Source organism: Macrosteles quadrilineatus, unplaced genomic scaffold (genome assembly GCF_028750875.1).
Source record: "Macrosteles quadrilineatus isolate MER2022 unplaced genomic scaffold, UCM_ALF_1.0 Scaffold_8__2_contigs__length_117827958, whole genome shotgun sequence".
Taxonomy (NCBI): domain Eukaryota; kingdom Metazoa; phylum Arthropoda; class Insecta; order Hemiptera; family Cicadellidae; genus Macrosteles; species Macrosteles quadrilineatus.
In genome coordinates, this window is record NW_026542601.1 from 78,318,269 (window position 1) to 78,335,301 (window position 17,033).

At 34.7% G+C, this 17,033-nt stretch overlaps 1 protein-coding gene across 1 annotated transcript; it reads right to left on the minus strand.

Annotated features, from left to right (window-relative positions):
* Nucleotides 1-1,041: 1,041 nt before the first annotated feature.
* LOC128999983 (delta-aminolevulinic acid dehydratase-like) lies at nucleotides 1,042-13,934 on the minus strand. The gene is made up of 8 exons (XM_054426811.1): nucleotides 13,689-13,934; nucleotides 11,227-11,374; nucleotides 10,193-10,291; nucleotides 8,250-8,370; nucleotides 6,996-7,228; nucleotides 4,948-5,064; nucleotides 2,139-2,238; nucleotides 1,042-1,656 (listed from the first exon to the last, which is right to left on the minus strand). The coding sequence occupies exons 1-8, from the start codon at nucleotides 13,835-13,837 to the stop codon at nucleotides 1,589-1,591; spliced, it is 1,035 nt and encodes a 344-aa protein (XP_054282786.1). The 5' UTR covers nucleotides 13,838-13,934; the 3' UTR covers nucleotides 1,042-1,588.
* Between the last annotated feature and the right edge of the window lie 3,099 nt (nucleotides 13,935-17,033).

Consider the following 17,033-nt stretch of genomic DNA (forward strand, 5'->3'; position numbering starts at 1 on the left):
AATGAAACCCGTTTAAATAACATTGAGTGCTTAACTTAAAAAATATATACCTCTATGGAGCCAACAACGTTCAACCGTTGACTGTGAATTCACAGTCAACGGTTCAACGCTAGAAATCAGCTGTGTGCTTGAATTTTATTGTTATGTTTTGAAGAATTTTCCTAACCTAGCTTTTGTTAGTAAATGAACGTTACTGTTAGAAGATGAGTGAAATGGATAATGAAAAATATTGTTTGTAACCTCCTGTATATTGTCGGGTCAGGTAAAATATTGTGCGTTACGCAAGAGCGTGTTTACATCACTTAGGTAAATTATACAACGAGCGGAAGCGAGTTACACAACATTCACCTGCGTGATGAAAAAACTCTCTTACTACACTTGTAAGGTAAATAGCTATAAATGTTATTTGTATGATATGTAAAGAAGAAAATTACTTGCATTCGATTTTGTGTTTTGATAAGATTGCAGTAGAAAATTGTAATACCGTTCAAATATATCACGGATTTTGAAATCACGCTGGCTGCTAGTATTATTTAGTTTTTGAAAATTATATAAAATTGTTCTGTAAAAAGATTTTAAATCAAACTGTAAAATTATCTGCCACAAAGAAGAATTAAAACACAAAATCTTAATCATTTTTTATATAACTTACTGTTAATAGGTATTCTAGCATTATCTCCTTAAAATTGAAATGTAAACTATTTTCTTTTCCACAGATCACTATAATCATTTCACTTTTAGTAAAAGTAAGAAGTTATGTCTTAACACAAAAAGGCCTGGACAACTATCAACCTTTTCATAGAACTATAGGCTATGAAATGATAAAGAAAAGTAAGTCTAAAAAGGCAAAGGAAGAGTTAAAAAAAGAAAAGAAATCAAAGAAAAGTGAAAAGGAACCTAAGAGAAAGTCCGGAAGAAAGAATTAAAATATCACACCATAAAACCATGGATGTAATTTTTTATTGCTCCTTCATTTCCTAAACCTTTTTTTTATTTATATAATTGTACAATATTTAAAATAAAATAAATAGCAATTAGCTTTACAAAATAACTGTGTGGGGTATTTTAAGTTTTCTTCAAAACTAATTTAGAACTAGAGCCCTTAAAACCATATTTTAAGGGGTTTGCCAAATGACAATACAAATATCATCAAATATAAATACATAGTAGTAGTGTAGTACCGTACTGTATTTTTAAAATTTAGATTTTAATGGTGATTTTCCCATAAACGCGATAACTTGAGTAATTTTTTTCCGATTTTGATGAAATTTGGTTTAAAGGTAAGGTTAGGTTAGGATAGAATAGAATAAACGCCTGAAGTAAGGCGGGATAAACTTGAATGAGTTCGCGAACCAGCATGATCGGACCATGGGAACCGGGTTTTATGGGGTAAAATTTGGTTTTTCAAATTTTGACCCCCAAAACTCAAAGTTTCGCAATTTCTCTCTGGACCTTTTTAAAGAGCTTAAAAAAACAAATAATTTAGTTTACAAAAGTGTTTTTGTACGGTTATTGGTAATGGAAAAATACAGCAAAGCACTACAAAGCAGACTACTAAACATTTTTTAAAGAACTTCAGCAAAGAGGGCTAAAGCTTTCCTTCTGCCAACCAGTCCAGAATGTTTGGTGCGAAGTAGGTAATTATACAATCAGCTCCTGAAACAAAAATAATTCAATCGTTACAAATTGAAATCAATCAGTATCAATATTAAAAAGTACTGTATTGTTATATGGACAGTGTATGACTGTAACCGCTATTTGCAACAAGGTATGACATTCAGCACAGAATATGAAAACTTAATCCTTTGAACCTTCTAAGTGGTATCGTCAAAGGATGTACAATAGTTTCTAGAGTCAATGATACCTCATGAGAATTAATATTTTTACACAATTAATTTATGAGTATACTACTTAGAGTTAAGTGTTAAAGAGTGTTAATGTTTAAAACATAAATGACCGAAGTCCGTGACGTTATCGACTGAGCCACCGACTCACTTTGGAGGCAAGACGTGGGGTACAATAGACCTTGTAGGTTGCAGTGAATCTCTTACGCTGTGGAGGGAGCTGTCAGTATCAATACTTACATGTATGGGTTGGTTAGCTACATAGACAAAGGACTATAAACATTTGATATTTACCAGCTCTTCTGAAACTGGTGAGAGATTCCCTCACTCCATCCAAGAGGCTAAAGGCTCCAGCTTTTGCAGCGTGGTACAGCATGGCATACTCCCCAGACACCTACAACATAATGTAGGAAGTGTAAAAATATACAAGTGGCAACGAAAATTCCAAACCCTACTATTATTGTTCTATCTACGGTCGTTGGATTTTTTTACTCTTTGAAAGGGAACATTCCACATCCTGCTTGATACTATCTTCTTAAAAATATCTAACATCAGCTTTTTGTTATATAGCACCAATAAGATAGTATAAAGACCTAGCCATTAATATGTAAAAACTACCAATGGCGTAGATAAATGACAAATGGCATCAAGGTTCAGTAACGATCTTGCTTCATACATAAATTATATATGTATATATAATAATATATACAGTAGACTCCTTCTTATCCGGACACCTTTTAACAGGACTACACTGCTCAGCAGAAATGACATCTCTTTAACCGGACAATTTTTATCAGCACATCGGTTTAACCGGACTAGATCGACAGGAAGTGGGCAGAACTGAAACAACTGTTCTTGAGGGAAAAATTTGAGACCAGTGATCTTGTGTCTAACTAAATACAATGCTCTCCTAAATTTAAGTCAAATACTGTATACAGTATGCATTTAAACGGTCCATTTAAAGAGTTTTTGGGGATGTCGGCTTAACCGGAAAACCCGTTATCCGGACTGGCCTTGGTCCCAAGGAGTCCGGATAAGAGGGAGTCTACTGTATATAGAACCAGTGACTTTCAGATTTGAAGGCGAGCTCTCCAGACAATTCGGTGTTCATTGACATGAGAGTAAGAAAATGAAAAGATGAAAATGAAATGTTTATTCGTTATATAAAGATTACAAGATTGTGATTTTCACATATAAACATATGGCATGTCAATACTACTTTACTAACTAATAATACATTTTATGCTAAATTTCTTTGTTTTTTTTATCAATACATAAAAACTAAAGCTAAGTTTTTATAAAATCGTCTAGGGAATAAGGACACAAAAGGATGAGATAAGATTTTAATTATCTTTTAAAGGATAACATATTTTCTTCAGTTTTAATTTGTTTTGGGAGGTTATTGTAAATTGTCCTACCCATGTACCATGGTGATCCTTCATACAGAGCTGTTCTATGCACAGGATATTGAAGATCATTCCTGTGTCGAGTGTTATATTGATGAGTGTAATTTTTGAAGATAAATTCCTTATAATTTATTTTTACAAAGATGCACAGTTGTTGAAAAATATTAAGTGCATAATTGTCAAGAGTTTCATCTGAATAAAAAGGGCGCGACAAGAGGAACGTGGTCTGATATCAGCTAAAATTCTAACGGCAATTTTTTGTAAGATAAAAATATTCTTGGTAATGGGGGAGCTGCCCCATGAGATAATACCATAGGAAGTCCTAGACATAAAATAAGAATGATACAAAGCAAGAGCTGCATGCAAACCTGAAGACTTAAAACCCACCCTCAGACCAAACACTGCTTCTGCCAAAGACGAGCTAATTTGTATTTGATGGACAGACCATTTTAGATTTTCATTTATGTTTAAACCAAGGAATTTAGTATTTGTAGAAGATTTTATGGAATCAGTTTGATTATTATCTCATCTGCCTTCAGTTGTGGATTATGGAAAGAAGATGAGTTTTGGAACAGTTTAGATGTAGTCCATTTTGTGCAAACCAAGTTATCATGGAATCTGGATCTCGGGATGCAATGTTCTCTTACTAGCATTGTTGTGTCATCAGCGAATTGAATAACTTTGGAAGAAAGTGAAAAAGACAAGTCATTGATATAGAGGATAAATAGAAGAGGCCCTAATTTAGATCCCTGCGGAACACCATAGGATAGGCTACTGAGCTCCATTCAGAAAAATGTTTTGGCACCGGATTTATCTTTGATGACAACCTGCTGATATCTGTTAGTGATGTAACTAGAAAACCAGGAAAAAGATTAAAAAGATATCCCATACAATCTCATTTTCTCCAAGAGAATGTCATGCCTGACACAATCAAAGGCCTTAGACAAATCACAGAAAACACCAAAGGTTCTCTGCCAAAGGAGACCTGTCCAAGGCCTACACCGCCTCAGAAACTAGATCAACTATTGCATCAGACGTGCTTTTCTTCCTCCGAAAACCAAATTGATTCTTGATAAATAAATGATTCAAGAAACGGAACGATTTGCGAGAGAACAACCTCCTCAAATATTTCTGAAAACAAAGGTAAGAGAGCCACTGGTCGGTAGTTTGAAATTTCTTCAGAGTCCCCATTTTAAATATAGATATAATTTGAGCATACTTCAATTTGACAGGGAAGACTCCTGTCAGCAGTGAAATGTTGATAGAATTAGTGAGTGGTTTTATAATTGAAGAAGCCAATGATTTGATTACATTTGTAGGAATTTCATCCCAACCAGTGGAACTCTTATGCTTTAATCAATTGATGCAAGAGATAACATCGGATTCAGAGACAATCTTGAATTCAAATGCATGTGGAACATTTAAGGGTGCAATAATATATTTTAAATATTTTAATAATTCCCATGTTATTTTTACGGAGGACAAGTAAACTGTTATAGTTTATGAACATATATACATGTTTATTTTGATCAAATTTGAAAAATGTATTTGCTTCATCATAAACTATAAACATTTTACTACGAAAACACTTCATTACTTTCCCTACAAAGTACTTATTAAACTACTATTATTTAAATAAGGGAATAAATATGACAGTCTTCTTTCCTAGATAAATTTTCAGAAGTATTCAAGCTTACCTGGTAGACAAACAGTGGTATATGGGGATGGTTTTGTCTTGTTTGCCTAAGTATATCCAAGTACGCCAAACCAGGCTTAACCATAATTAGATCTGCACCTTCAGCTACATCTCGGGCCTGCAACAATTATTATATGAACATAGGTTACGAAACTTTAAAATACAGGACATTTAAAAAAGTAGCCTCTGAATCTTTTACAGATTCAGAACCAAAGTTTCACTTAATTGAGCAATTGGTTTTTGCATGATGGTAAAACCGCCTTGTTTTTATAATATAGTATGGAGAAAATATTACATTAGGTTTGTGGCTCTGTTTGTTTATATTATTGAACGGAGGTACAATTGTCTGTACAACCTTACTCTTAAAGCTTGTATAGGTACAATGTATAGGTAGCCCTTACAGTCATACTTTTTTTGCAATGTTTAGTGGTCTGTTACAATTTTCCACTTGTAGTCCTTTAACTTTTCAATCTCTTAATTATTTTTTATAAAAACTAGAGGGCCCACGGCTATCACCATAAAGCCAGAGCTTGTGCATGGTAAATATTTACCCCATCATGTTTTATTGGATTTGTTAAATAAACAATGTGATTTTTTTAAATTCTCATTCTCGGACATAAATCACATCTGGCATTATTCCAAGATATTGTGTGTGTTTGTTATCGTTGTAATAGTCCTAAAGCCAGTATTGTCTGGGTACCAAACAAACCAATAAACCAATTGTCACGACAATTGGACCTGTGTGTCACATTACATCCAGGGTATTCTCCGCGCCAAGAAGCTCGACCTTGACCGGGATGCGGTGTAGGTCATAAAGTATCTTAAATGCCAAAACTGGTGAGAGCCCTGAGGGCTTAGGTCACATGTTGGCTTGACTTGAAGTAATGTGACAAACAATTCCAGGTCTGTGTCCAACAGAGTAGAGTGAGTTTTTTATTGAGTAGTCTGTGATAAATTCAGGAGTCTCACACTACAGGCTGGCTACCTGTGTGCGTAAAAGCATTTTCCCTCCTCTCCCTTAAAAAAAAAAGTATCGTCTGGGTTTTTAGGCCTTGTTTTAGTTTTATGTCTCTTTGTTTTTCAAAAGAATATTCATAAATAATATTGATTAATATGATTAGCTATTGCAATATAAACTTAGTAAGTGGTATCCATTATTGGTTGGAAACGTTCACATTGAATGATTTTAGTCAGGTTTCACAAGGTGAAATCTTTCCAAACAATGTCACCCTAAACTATTACAAATGTATACATTCTTTTTAGAATGTAAAACAATTAATTACTAAATTAAATCTCAATACTACCCTCTATTGATTACTGCAGACATAACATGATAACTAACGCCAGTGTCCGCTCGGGTTAAAAAGTATCCTGATAATATACAGAACTGACTTTAAATAAGATTTACCATTAGAAAACTGGCACTAGGCCTATATCAATTTTAGAATTCTAAGTCATCCAGTAATCGAGTAGATTGGAAGGTACTCAGGTTGAGTACGCACTCGGGTGTCTTTTTGCATAACTTCTCTCACATTTAAAACGTGCTTGAAGAAAATTTAACTCAGGGCATTTTAAGGATAGGTGGTGTTTTTGGTATCTATTATCAAAGTTGCTTGTAAATTTGACAATTTGTATCTTACTTATGATATTTAATGTCTAGATGGATTATTTTTTGTTGTTGCAGTTTTAGTTTTATCTTTTGGTAGACTATATCAATGGAAGCGAGCTGGTCTAGTGGTAGAGCGTTGGGCTTCGGATCCCCAGGTCCAGGGTTCACATCACGGCAATCACCAATGAATTTGATCAATTGTGATAATGCCTCGACGCTCTAGGACTAGGCTGTGTAAATCAGTTCCAGGCTAGAACCTAGCGTCTTAGGATTTTAAGGTCATAAAAGGTCTATAAAAGGTCATGGAAAAAAATTTAATATCTGATTTAAGGAAAATAAAATAACTGGAACCATGAACCATTGAACTTGACTGAATATTATTGCTCAAAATATTTGTTACCACATAAAAATTAAAAAGGTGTAAGTTGTAGGTAACTTACCGCAGCACGAAGAGCCATGCCTGAGCTGCCTGGTGGTAGTTGATAGGCCTTGCGGTCACCAAACGAGGGGCTGGATTGGGCCGCGTCACGGAACGGGCCGTAGAACGCTGACGCAAATTTGACAGAGTATGAGAGCACAGACACTGTAGAGTCTAACCCTTCCCGAGCCAGACCTTGCTTGATGGCTGCTACTCGCCCATCCATCATGTCTGAAGGAGCGACTACATGACAACCTGAAAACAACACATATTCTGCCTTATGAACAAATAAGGAAACATTAGTAATGGATTTGCTGTGTTACTTAAATCAATAAATTTATATTAAAATTTCCAATTAAGAAGAATTATACTAATATTAAAAAGATAAAGTGTGCTAGTTTCCTCTCTTCTAATAATGTGGCCCGTCCAGCGAAGCCTCCTGCTTTTAGCCTCTGCAATTATATCTGGCTCCTTAAACAGGTCTCTTAGTTCCTGATTATGTTTACTTCTCCACACATCTCCTTCTTTAGTAGGGCCAAAGATTTTGCGCAGGACTTTATTTTCAAAAGTAATAAGTTTTTTTCTCAGTGTTTTTATCCATAATCCAGGTTTCAGCTCCATAAAGAAGGACAGGTCTTATGCTAGTTTTGTAGATTTTAAGTTTAGTGTGATGAGACAATAATCTTGATGATAATAATTTGTTTAGAGCATACATACTTCTACTGGCTAGGTTTATTCTATTCTTTATTTCTATGTGTTCCTCACTTTGTGAGCTGACAATAACTCATAAATATTTAAAAGACTCCACTTGTTCATACTGTTGTTCTATTTCTGTCATGTTCTCCTGACAGAAAAAATTATAGACTACTGTAATGAATAACTTAAATTTAGTAGGTATATTTAGATAAGCTATTGTGACACTTATTCATGTACCAAACTGTACAAGGAATGGGCAAAACAAAGAAATGATGATGATGGTGATGAACACTTTGGTTTTACACTTTGTGCCCATTTATTATCCAATATCAGACAGATTACCTTAATCTTAATATGGTTTTGTTAAATGGTATGGATCTGTTAGTGCTTGAAAACATAGCATTGGTTTATGCAGATAAGATTTTATTCATATAATATCAAATTACACATATTTATTCCTAAACTGCATTTTGCATGTTTACATAACCTAGACCTAAGGCTGGTAAAGTATAACTAGTATAAGAAAATTATAAGTAGGTAAGGGTGGGTTAAAAGAGTATATACTGTAATAACAACCAACCAGCTTTAGCATACGAGACAGCGACTTCTGCAATCCTTTCTATGCTCAGATTGTTATTAATGCTGCCATTCTCTCTCAAGATGCCACAATGTCCATGATTTGTGTAAGGGCAAAGGCAAACCTGAAAAAACGACATTAAGTCAACTCATACAAAATATGGTCAGACTGCCAAACACTATACCTATTAAAAAATCAAAAAATTTCTGGTGCAAAGCTAACTTATGTTTATAAAAACTAATTTTTCCGCAGAAAATCCTGGAAAGACAGGTTAGTCTTATGAAGGTTGTTTGGTGCAAAGATCATGTTTTGTCAAAACAGACTAGAATATAAAACAACTGCAATGAATTTTTACAGTGTTATTACATGACAAGAACTGGTTTTAATTAAGTTACATTGTTTCCTATCAGTTATCTTTTGTTCTTAACACGTTCAGGCTGACAACATCAATGTAGTCGCCCCACGATTTGCCTACATCAATTGATGTAGTAGCGCATCCCCCACTACATTAGTTCAGTATAAGCTCAGCCATTGCCAGGGAACGTTAAACTCGTTGCTAGCCTGTAGCTTAGAATGTGAGCTTTATTTTGGTGTAGGTTGGTACTAACATTTCCCGTAAAATCCCGTCTGACAATGCTTTTGTCCCGGTTTCGGAGATTTTCTCTCTTAAAGCCATATTACAAAGCCACTGACTACTGATCTAGGCAGTGCTGCTACCTTTGGGTGTTTTAAGGAACTACGTCCAATCTCGGGCTAACGTAGTTCAATCGCCGCTGCTCTTTTGTTATACGTCAGATTGAAACATTTGAATGCCAATTGTGTTCGATGTTACGGTACCGCGCCAGGGCGAATTGGCGAACGCTTGTTGGAAAGCCTGCCGCACTGAACATGTAAATCTTCTAATGTGGTCACTTATTGACATTTTGCTACCGTTGAGGCACCTTTAGAGTTTAAGAGTTTACACAAAGTATTAAAAACTAAACTTTACTCTTCACAGGTATTTGTGAAACAAGGTTATTCTCTCACTACTGTAGACTCCCTCTTATACGGACTCCTCGGGACCGAGGCTAGTCGGGATAACGGTTTTTCGGTTAAACCAACGTCTTCAAAAACTAGTTAAAATGGACCGTTTACTGTGGTATCTGACTTAAATTTAGGAGAGCATTGTATTTAGACACTTTTCACTGGTCTCAAATCTTTCCCACGAGAACAGTCGATTCAGTACCGACACAGTTGTTATTAATTAGTTTTTGTTTGATAAGGGAAAGCGGTCTAAATTCCTAAAATTCTTATGGCTATGTCAGGAATTGAACCTGCACCAAAGTTTGAGAAGCTAATCACTAGGCTAGTAACACACCCAAATTAAAATTAGAGTTTTAAAAATCTACTTATTGTAAGCCATCAAACGTAAATGATCCAAAATGTTTGTGAATTGGTATATTCTATGGACAAATCGGATGTGATCGCTTCCAAGATATTAATGTTAAATGTCAGCATTATCCCTAGCATAGATATACAGGAGACTCCCTCTTATCCTGACTTCTCGGGACCAAGGCCAGTCCGGATAACGGTTTTTCCGGTTAAACCGATTCGAGGTCTCCAAAAACTCGTTGAAACGGAATTTAGGAGAGCATCATATTTAGAGACATGATCACTGGTCTCATATCTTTCCCACGAGAACAGTCGTTTCAGTACCGCCCACTTCCGGCCGATCTAGTCCAGTTAAACCGATGTGCTGATACAAATTATTGTCCGGTTAAAGAGATGTCATTTCCTCCGAGTGTAGTCCAGTTAAACTGATGTCCGGTTGTAAGGTGTCCGGATATGAGGGAGTCTGCTGTAGCCTGCATTTACTGCACCGAAAGTATGAAGAAGTCAGCCTACTAAATGTAACTTATAGTAATAATTACTATAAGTTACATTTAGTATATTAATAATATACTTACATCACATGCAATAATTATATCTGGAAACGCTTGTTTCAAAATGGGGAGAGCTTTTACAACTGGATTATCCTTGGAATCTGCATTGATACCACTGTCATCCTGCAAAGACATCAAATTATACCAAAATGCATAAGCAAAAGACTGGCAGGACTAATTTAGACCCAGCAACCTGCAAACATGAAGATTAACTAGATTAACTCTCTATTTTCAGCAAATCAACAGACTCAGTAGATTTCTTGTCTTCTTTTCGAATTTTTAACCAAGCGTGATTATAAAAAAAACTGGCTGTCCACCCTAATGAGTGTTACCACAGCAGATCTTGATGCAGGACATCCAATAGACATATAAACACGGTCTTGGTGGTTATATTATAAGTCTAATTTCAAGATAGTCTACATAGATAATTACATCATTTAGCAATAAGCATTTTAAATTTTAGTAGCCTAGACTATTTAATAACTTTTCCCATTCCATGTGAAGAAAAAATTTCAAATGTTGGGGAGAAGAACACTGTTTTTCTTTTGTGGCAGAGTGGGGAGCTAAGCCTGTGGTACTTTGAGAAAATAATGGCTTGTAGCTGGGGTGCAATAAGGTACCCACTACATTTTTTTATGCAACCTAAACACATAACCTTTCTTTTAAAACAAGTCAAATTCTATGTATCCCAATATTAAATGGGGTAAATATGGCCCAATAAAACTATACACTTTTGCATGCTCCTGTAACTACCGTATCAAACTGAAATAAAAAATTATTTTGGCACCAAGAGCAAAATTGTGGCTTTATTTGAACCTTGCCACACCCTCTTCATTAACATCTTTCCTGTAAGAAATTGGCTGAAACTATTATAGATATACCACGAACAAAACAACCTGCGCAGAAACGAAAAGATCACGTGGTTCGCGCAGGTAGGTGGACCGTACCATTCAAACCTGCGCGGCACGAAACGGCCGAGGGTTCTTTTGTTTCTGGTATTACTATAGTTAGGCCTATCAATAAACAAGGACGATCACCATCACCCAGAGATTACTCACCTTTGAGAGATGTGTCACTACGCCAAACAACAAAATACTTTTCAAACCCTTTTCCACTAAAGGCTTCAGTTCATCGACAACTCTATTGACCCCGTACCTAAAAACTCCGGGCATACTCTCAACTTCAGTCTTTGCATCTTCAACATCTCTTTAAAAGAAAACTTATTTTAGTTTGCATTTTATTGCTACGGTTTTTTTTTTTTTTTATTGATTAACAGTTTTTAGAATCTTATGACATCATTTTTACATTTTATTAGGAATGTAGTAGAGTGTAGTATACTCTAAACATTTCTGTAAAAAGGGGGTCGATAATGTATCAATGTAGTATATTGTTGTTAAGATGGTACATGATTATCTTCATTAAGAATAGGCTACTGTCATACAAATCATACTGTACTGTCACAAACCCCGTCACTCAAACACCACCTACACTCATCTCCATTCATACTTGGCTTAAAATACCTACTATGTATGGTCGCCATTTCATTGAACAGTATTAACAGTATTAACATATGCCTCAAGATGGAATTTTCATTAACAATACTGTAAAGATAGTGACGACAATAAAACCAAATAGATCTCCTGAGGTCAGGTATTCCATAATCAGTCATTTCCCTTCCAACAGCTTTATTCTACCTTTTCTTATTCCTGATTACCTTATTTGGCCATCATCGTCATCCTTTAGACCGTTTATAAAACTGTAATAAACTGTTAGGGTAATGATCCTAAAATTTGCCTTCATATTATCAGGTCATTTCAAAACACTTAATACAGTCACAACACAAATCTGCATAAGCCCCAACCTACTGTACCTTCCTCACATGCCTAATATGAACTGATTAGTTTGCCATCAGTTGCATTTCTTGGTGAATTTGAGTTGAACACAAATCTGCATAAGCCCCAACCTACTGTACCTTCCTCACATGCCTAATATGAACTGATTAGTTTGCCATCAGTTGCATTTCTTGGTGAATTTGAGTTTGGTAATCTTTGAATTCTAAATGCCTGAGCATTTACTGAATGTAAATATTTTTCTCCTTATCTCCTAGCCTAAGTTACAGTATTGGAACAATTCCATTGTTTGGATATATTTTTTGATATCCCAGTTAAGACTATGAATAGGACTGTGCCTGGAGGGACTTTCGGGCTTAGATCACTGATTTAACTTAATACATCTAAGTTATATGATCCAAAAAGGTTCCTATAATGTTATGCTAGGATACCATTTGGAACTGGCACGGCACAAATAGCCAATGACTGATAACACCTAAGTTAAGGTTCTCTTAGTAATACAATTTAACTACGGTACCAGTAGATTTAGGCCTCATATAAAATAATATAGGCCTCATAGGGTATAGTTTTTTAACTGTGCTACGCTAAGTTTAATATCGATTGAAACTATCGAATTTAACCCTCCGAGTGTTATGTGTCAAAAAAACCGACACATAACACACTTTGTGTAGTGTTTTGTGTCGATTTTTCGACTCACAAACACTGCTCTATTACTGACAAAATCGGATTGAACTGGATCGAGTTAGGTATCGTTTTATTTGGCAGATTCTAAGCATTCTCCCGAGGTCTGTCTCTAAGCACTTTTTTTTCTCGAGCCGATCATAATTGTAGCAGACAGCTGACTTGCGTATTTGTAAACAGCTTGGTTAACCTTGCACCGATGACTGATGTGTTTTATTACGTTTATCATTGTTTTAGTGTTAAAAATCAAAAGTAGTGATATACGTGGTGCATTATAAGAAGATTTAAGTGATTTTGAAGGGCTGGTTGATGATCCTGAAGAAGTAGGTAGTGATATTGATGTAAATTATCAGCCAGATTCCTAGCTATGGTTAGGCCTATGCATTCTTAGCTTAACGCTATGTACTGAAATCTGTTTTTTGCCCATAACTTATTTATTTGCAAATCTACTTCCTTATATTATTATATATTTGTATCCTCATAAAATTTAGAACAAAATGGGTATTTTCAAATATTTATAGGCCTATAATTTAGCCTATACAATTTCATTGAGCGCAAACTTATTTTTATTTTTTTTTCCAAAATATTTTTTTTCCTAAAAAAATTTTTTGAAACAAATGTTCCTTATGTTTTATGTATAATATTGAAGCCTATGATTTTCCAAACAAAATGGTATATAGAACAGTATAATTAACATTGTTTTTAAGCTTCTCAGATCCGTTTTAATAAAACCTTGCAAATGTGCAAAAAATAGGCAAACATTAAGGCCAAAACTAGGGACACTCGGAGGGTTAAAATATTGATTAATAATCGATATTTTAAAATATATCTATTATAAAATTAAACTATCATAACCTAACCTAACCAACCAAACTTGCTGATGGTGAATAAATCGCATGAAGGTTTACTACGAATCGATAGTTTCAATCGATATTAGCGTAACCTAGTTAAAAAATTGTACCCAAATATAAAATAGGCGGTGTACTTACAGAATAAAAACAGGGTACATTATGTTAAATGATGTTATGTTTTCTGTACATTGCCATTTTCTCAACACAGGATGGAATATCCCACAGTGAAGTTTTTGGTTTAATGAAGGTAAAGCACCATTCACATCACGACTGATAACACCACTCATTTTGATTTTTGAAACAAACGGGGTTTAAACTATTTTAATCCGTATAAACCAATATCTCTCACTCTCAAACACACTACACAGATGAAGTTTAAGAGGTTATGTTATTGTTGAAAATGTTTAAGGTTATGTTTAGTTGTGGCCTAGGGTAAAAAAAGGGTATTTACTCAGGGGAGGTATAGAAGAGCCTACGATGACAGGTGTGGACTTCTTTAATTTTATTGTCATTATAAAATTTTAATTGAGCAATTTCTATAGTTTTATTTAATAAACAGAATTATTTTTTTATTACTAAACTTTTGTAATAGCCTATTATTTCATTATCAGCAAGTTTGGTTAGTTCGGTTAGGTTATAATAGTTTAATTTTATAATAAAAAAATTATAAAAATGAATTTAAGGCATTTATAATTTTATTTTATGAACAGAACTATTTTTGCTATTAGTAAACCTTCATTGCCAAAAAGTGCTCTCTACTACAGTGCTGTTCACGGAGGAATTTTGAACTAATGCCTCATTCATACCTCCCCTAAGTCAGACCATAGACAAAACATACTCGTCAGACCCAAAAAAGTCCCTGCCCACCACACCGGCTCCGTGTTTAGCCCGGACGTGTTTGACGCGGACACCCTCAAAATGGTGTTTCACCCGGACGGACGCTTCAGAAATCCCCGCGCCACGGCTGGGTGGGTAATTCGTCGCTTTTCGCCCCCATTATATCGAGTAAGGACGCTCGGTGGCGTTTCCCTCCCAACACAGGGAATTATTACTATCGTAACCAGAACTGGTGGCCCGTAGCTACAAGTGGTAGAAAATACTGTTTTTTTATTTATTATTAATTCTATTCGGATTTCAAAAACTAAACGTTATTACTACCTGTATTGCAAGCACGGAATCTATAATGTTATAAATTACAATTACAAATATTACTTTTAGCAATAACTTTTAAATATAACAATAAAATAAAGGACATTGAAAGTAAAGCCTTCAAATTTTAGTATTATATTAAATATTGCACATACTTATTAACAATGAACCTGAGCATATTCCATAACAATTAGAGAATGATTACTTAGGTGGCTATTTTAAAATCAAAATTTAAACTTCAATTTTAGTCCTGCCCCATGGATGGTAACAAGACTGTTTCATGATTCTTAGCCTGAATTTTTTTATACTGCTTTACTGCTGTACCGGATTTTTTAAATTATGACACAACTATATATTAATGACGTAAGCCGATTCTTTGCGTCAAAATTGTGGGCAACTGGGAAGTTGTAGAACGACCGGAGAGGGCTCAAATTAAAGGTCTCGATCCCGTAACGGCGGGAAAAATACCGGTAGTGAAATTCCAAAACTTTTTTGATCGTGATTTATCTTTAAGCCAGTATGCAAAATTACATCTGGATTACTCCATTTGCTAGTCAATTCTGCAACATACTGTATACTATAAAACCAGGGTTAAGGGTACCTATATTAATTAAGACTTTTTAGGGTTATAGAATGTTGAAGTAAATTATTTTACTGTGAAACTTTTCAAATTTGTGTATTTTTAACGTTTAACATGAAATAACCACGTTGACTAAATAATTAACGATTCAAGATGGAAAACTTCTGCTTTGTTTATATTTCAAAACACATGTTCTAGATTTATTCTACACCTTCTTTGTAAATTAACTAACATTTTAAATTTTGAGATTTATTGTATATCAATTTTGTATATAATTGTATATAATAGGGCCTATAATTTTTATTTATTGTATATAATCAATATTTGGTATGAAGTGAAATAACCTCAACGGCTACTCTTACAAAATAACCTGGGAATAAAGATGAAATAGGTTTGATCAGGAAATAAATTTCTTAACTAAGTGAGTACTATGACAAGTTCCAATGGGCGGAAAACAATATTGTTTGGAGGAGATTTGAAACAGGTACTGTCTTTACGTTCCAAGCAAAAAAGGTTAAAATAATATAGCCTAGCAAGTATGGTATGGTAGTAAATGGAGCATCCATATATAACAGTAAAACCTAGATGTAGTTTCTGTTTCTTTACGTTTTTAAACAAACCAAAAACAGGGGTGCCCATCCCCCCTAGACTCATGACGCACCCCCCCCCCCCCCAATTGAGCAACAGCCCCCCCAATAAATGAGGTACACAACAAATGAGAAACATTATTCCCCGCCAAGCACTATTTGTAAAACTAAAATAAGTTTTACTCATTTTTTTATATTAAAAATTCAAACCTAGTTCAGGGTGTCCACAGAAATTTTTTCATTAATTTCCCTGACTTTCCATGACTAGGCCTATCCATGACCATTAACCATTGATTTCGATGACTCACAAACTTTACTCGAAAATTATAATATACCGTAAACACACGAATAATACTGCCTAGACAGAAAATACTGAAATATGTATTAACAGATAACAATGGCGTACAACAGGTACAACAATGAACAAAATACAAACTCAAAACCCATCAACTAAACCAACTGAATAAATTGAATTGTCTTATATTTGTGAAAAATTCGGAAAAATGCTACAATAGTCGGGGTTACGGCCGACTAGATCGTTGAAAGGACCCCTGAAATCCATCCATCATTGGGGATTTCCATATGTCTTTCCATGACTTTTTGCCTATTTCCATGACTTTCAATGACCAGAATTTTTTTCCATGACTTTCCATGACTATCCCTGACTTTCCAGAATGTGGACACCCTGTAGTTAATCTATATAAATAGTTTTGTCTATACATTGCTCAGAATTATACATGTTTTGGTTTATTTTTACGTTTTATACATTGAAGAAGTTGAAACATGTCTTATCTCAATTTATGTCCGTCTGTCACGGCCCAGAATGCGTTTTACGCAGCCTACTCTAAAGAAAACTAGAGTACCGATTATGATTCTAATGGTTTAATTGTATTCACAGGAGTGTCATCCTTAGCCATTAAAACATGGCCTCACTATTTTGGAAATCAAATAACGGACGATTAAAAACCCAATTTTGTGTCATTTTCTAGGTTTTTTCTCCATGTTAGTAAACATACGTTAACACACGTCATTTATGAAATATTAATAATCTGTTAAGAGAACACGTCATATATGAAATTACGAACAGCTATTTTGATAACGATTCATTTTTCTAGCTGTCACTGATATGTTTACAAAAATAAACGTTGTTTACGAATTTACGAATAA

Excerpts from the sequence above, each read along its gene's own strand:
- LOC128999983 (XM_054426811.1), bottom strand. The coding sequence starts at position 13,837 with ATGAGTGGTGTTATCAGTCGTGATGTGAATGGTGCTTTACCTTCATTA. Across the intron at positions 5,065-6,995 it reads GCATGGCTCTTCGTGCTGCG|GCCCGAGATGTAGCTGAAGG; the intron begins GTAAGTTACCTA and ends TAATTGTTGCAG. Across the intron at positions 1,657-2,138 it reads CACCAGTTTCAGAAGAGCTG|GAGCTGATTGTATAATTACC; the intron begins GTAAATATCAAA and ends TTTTTGTTTCAG.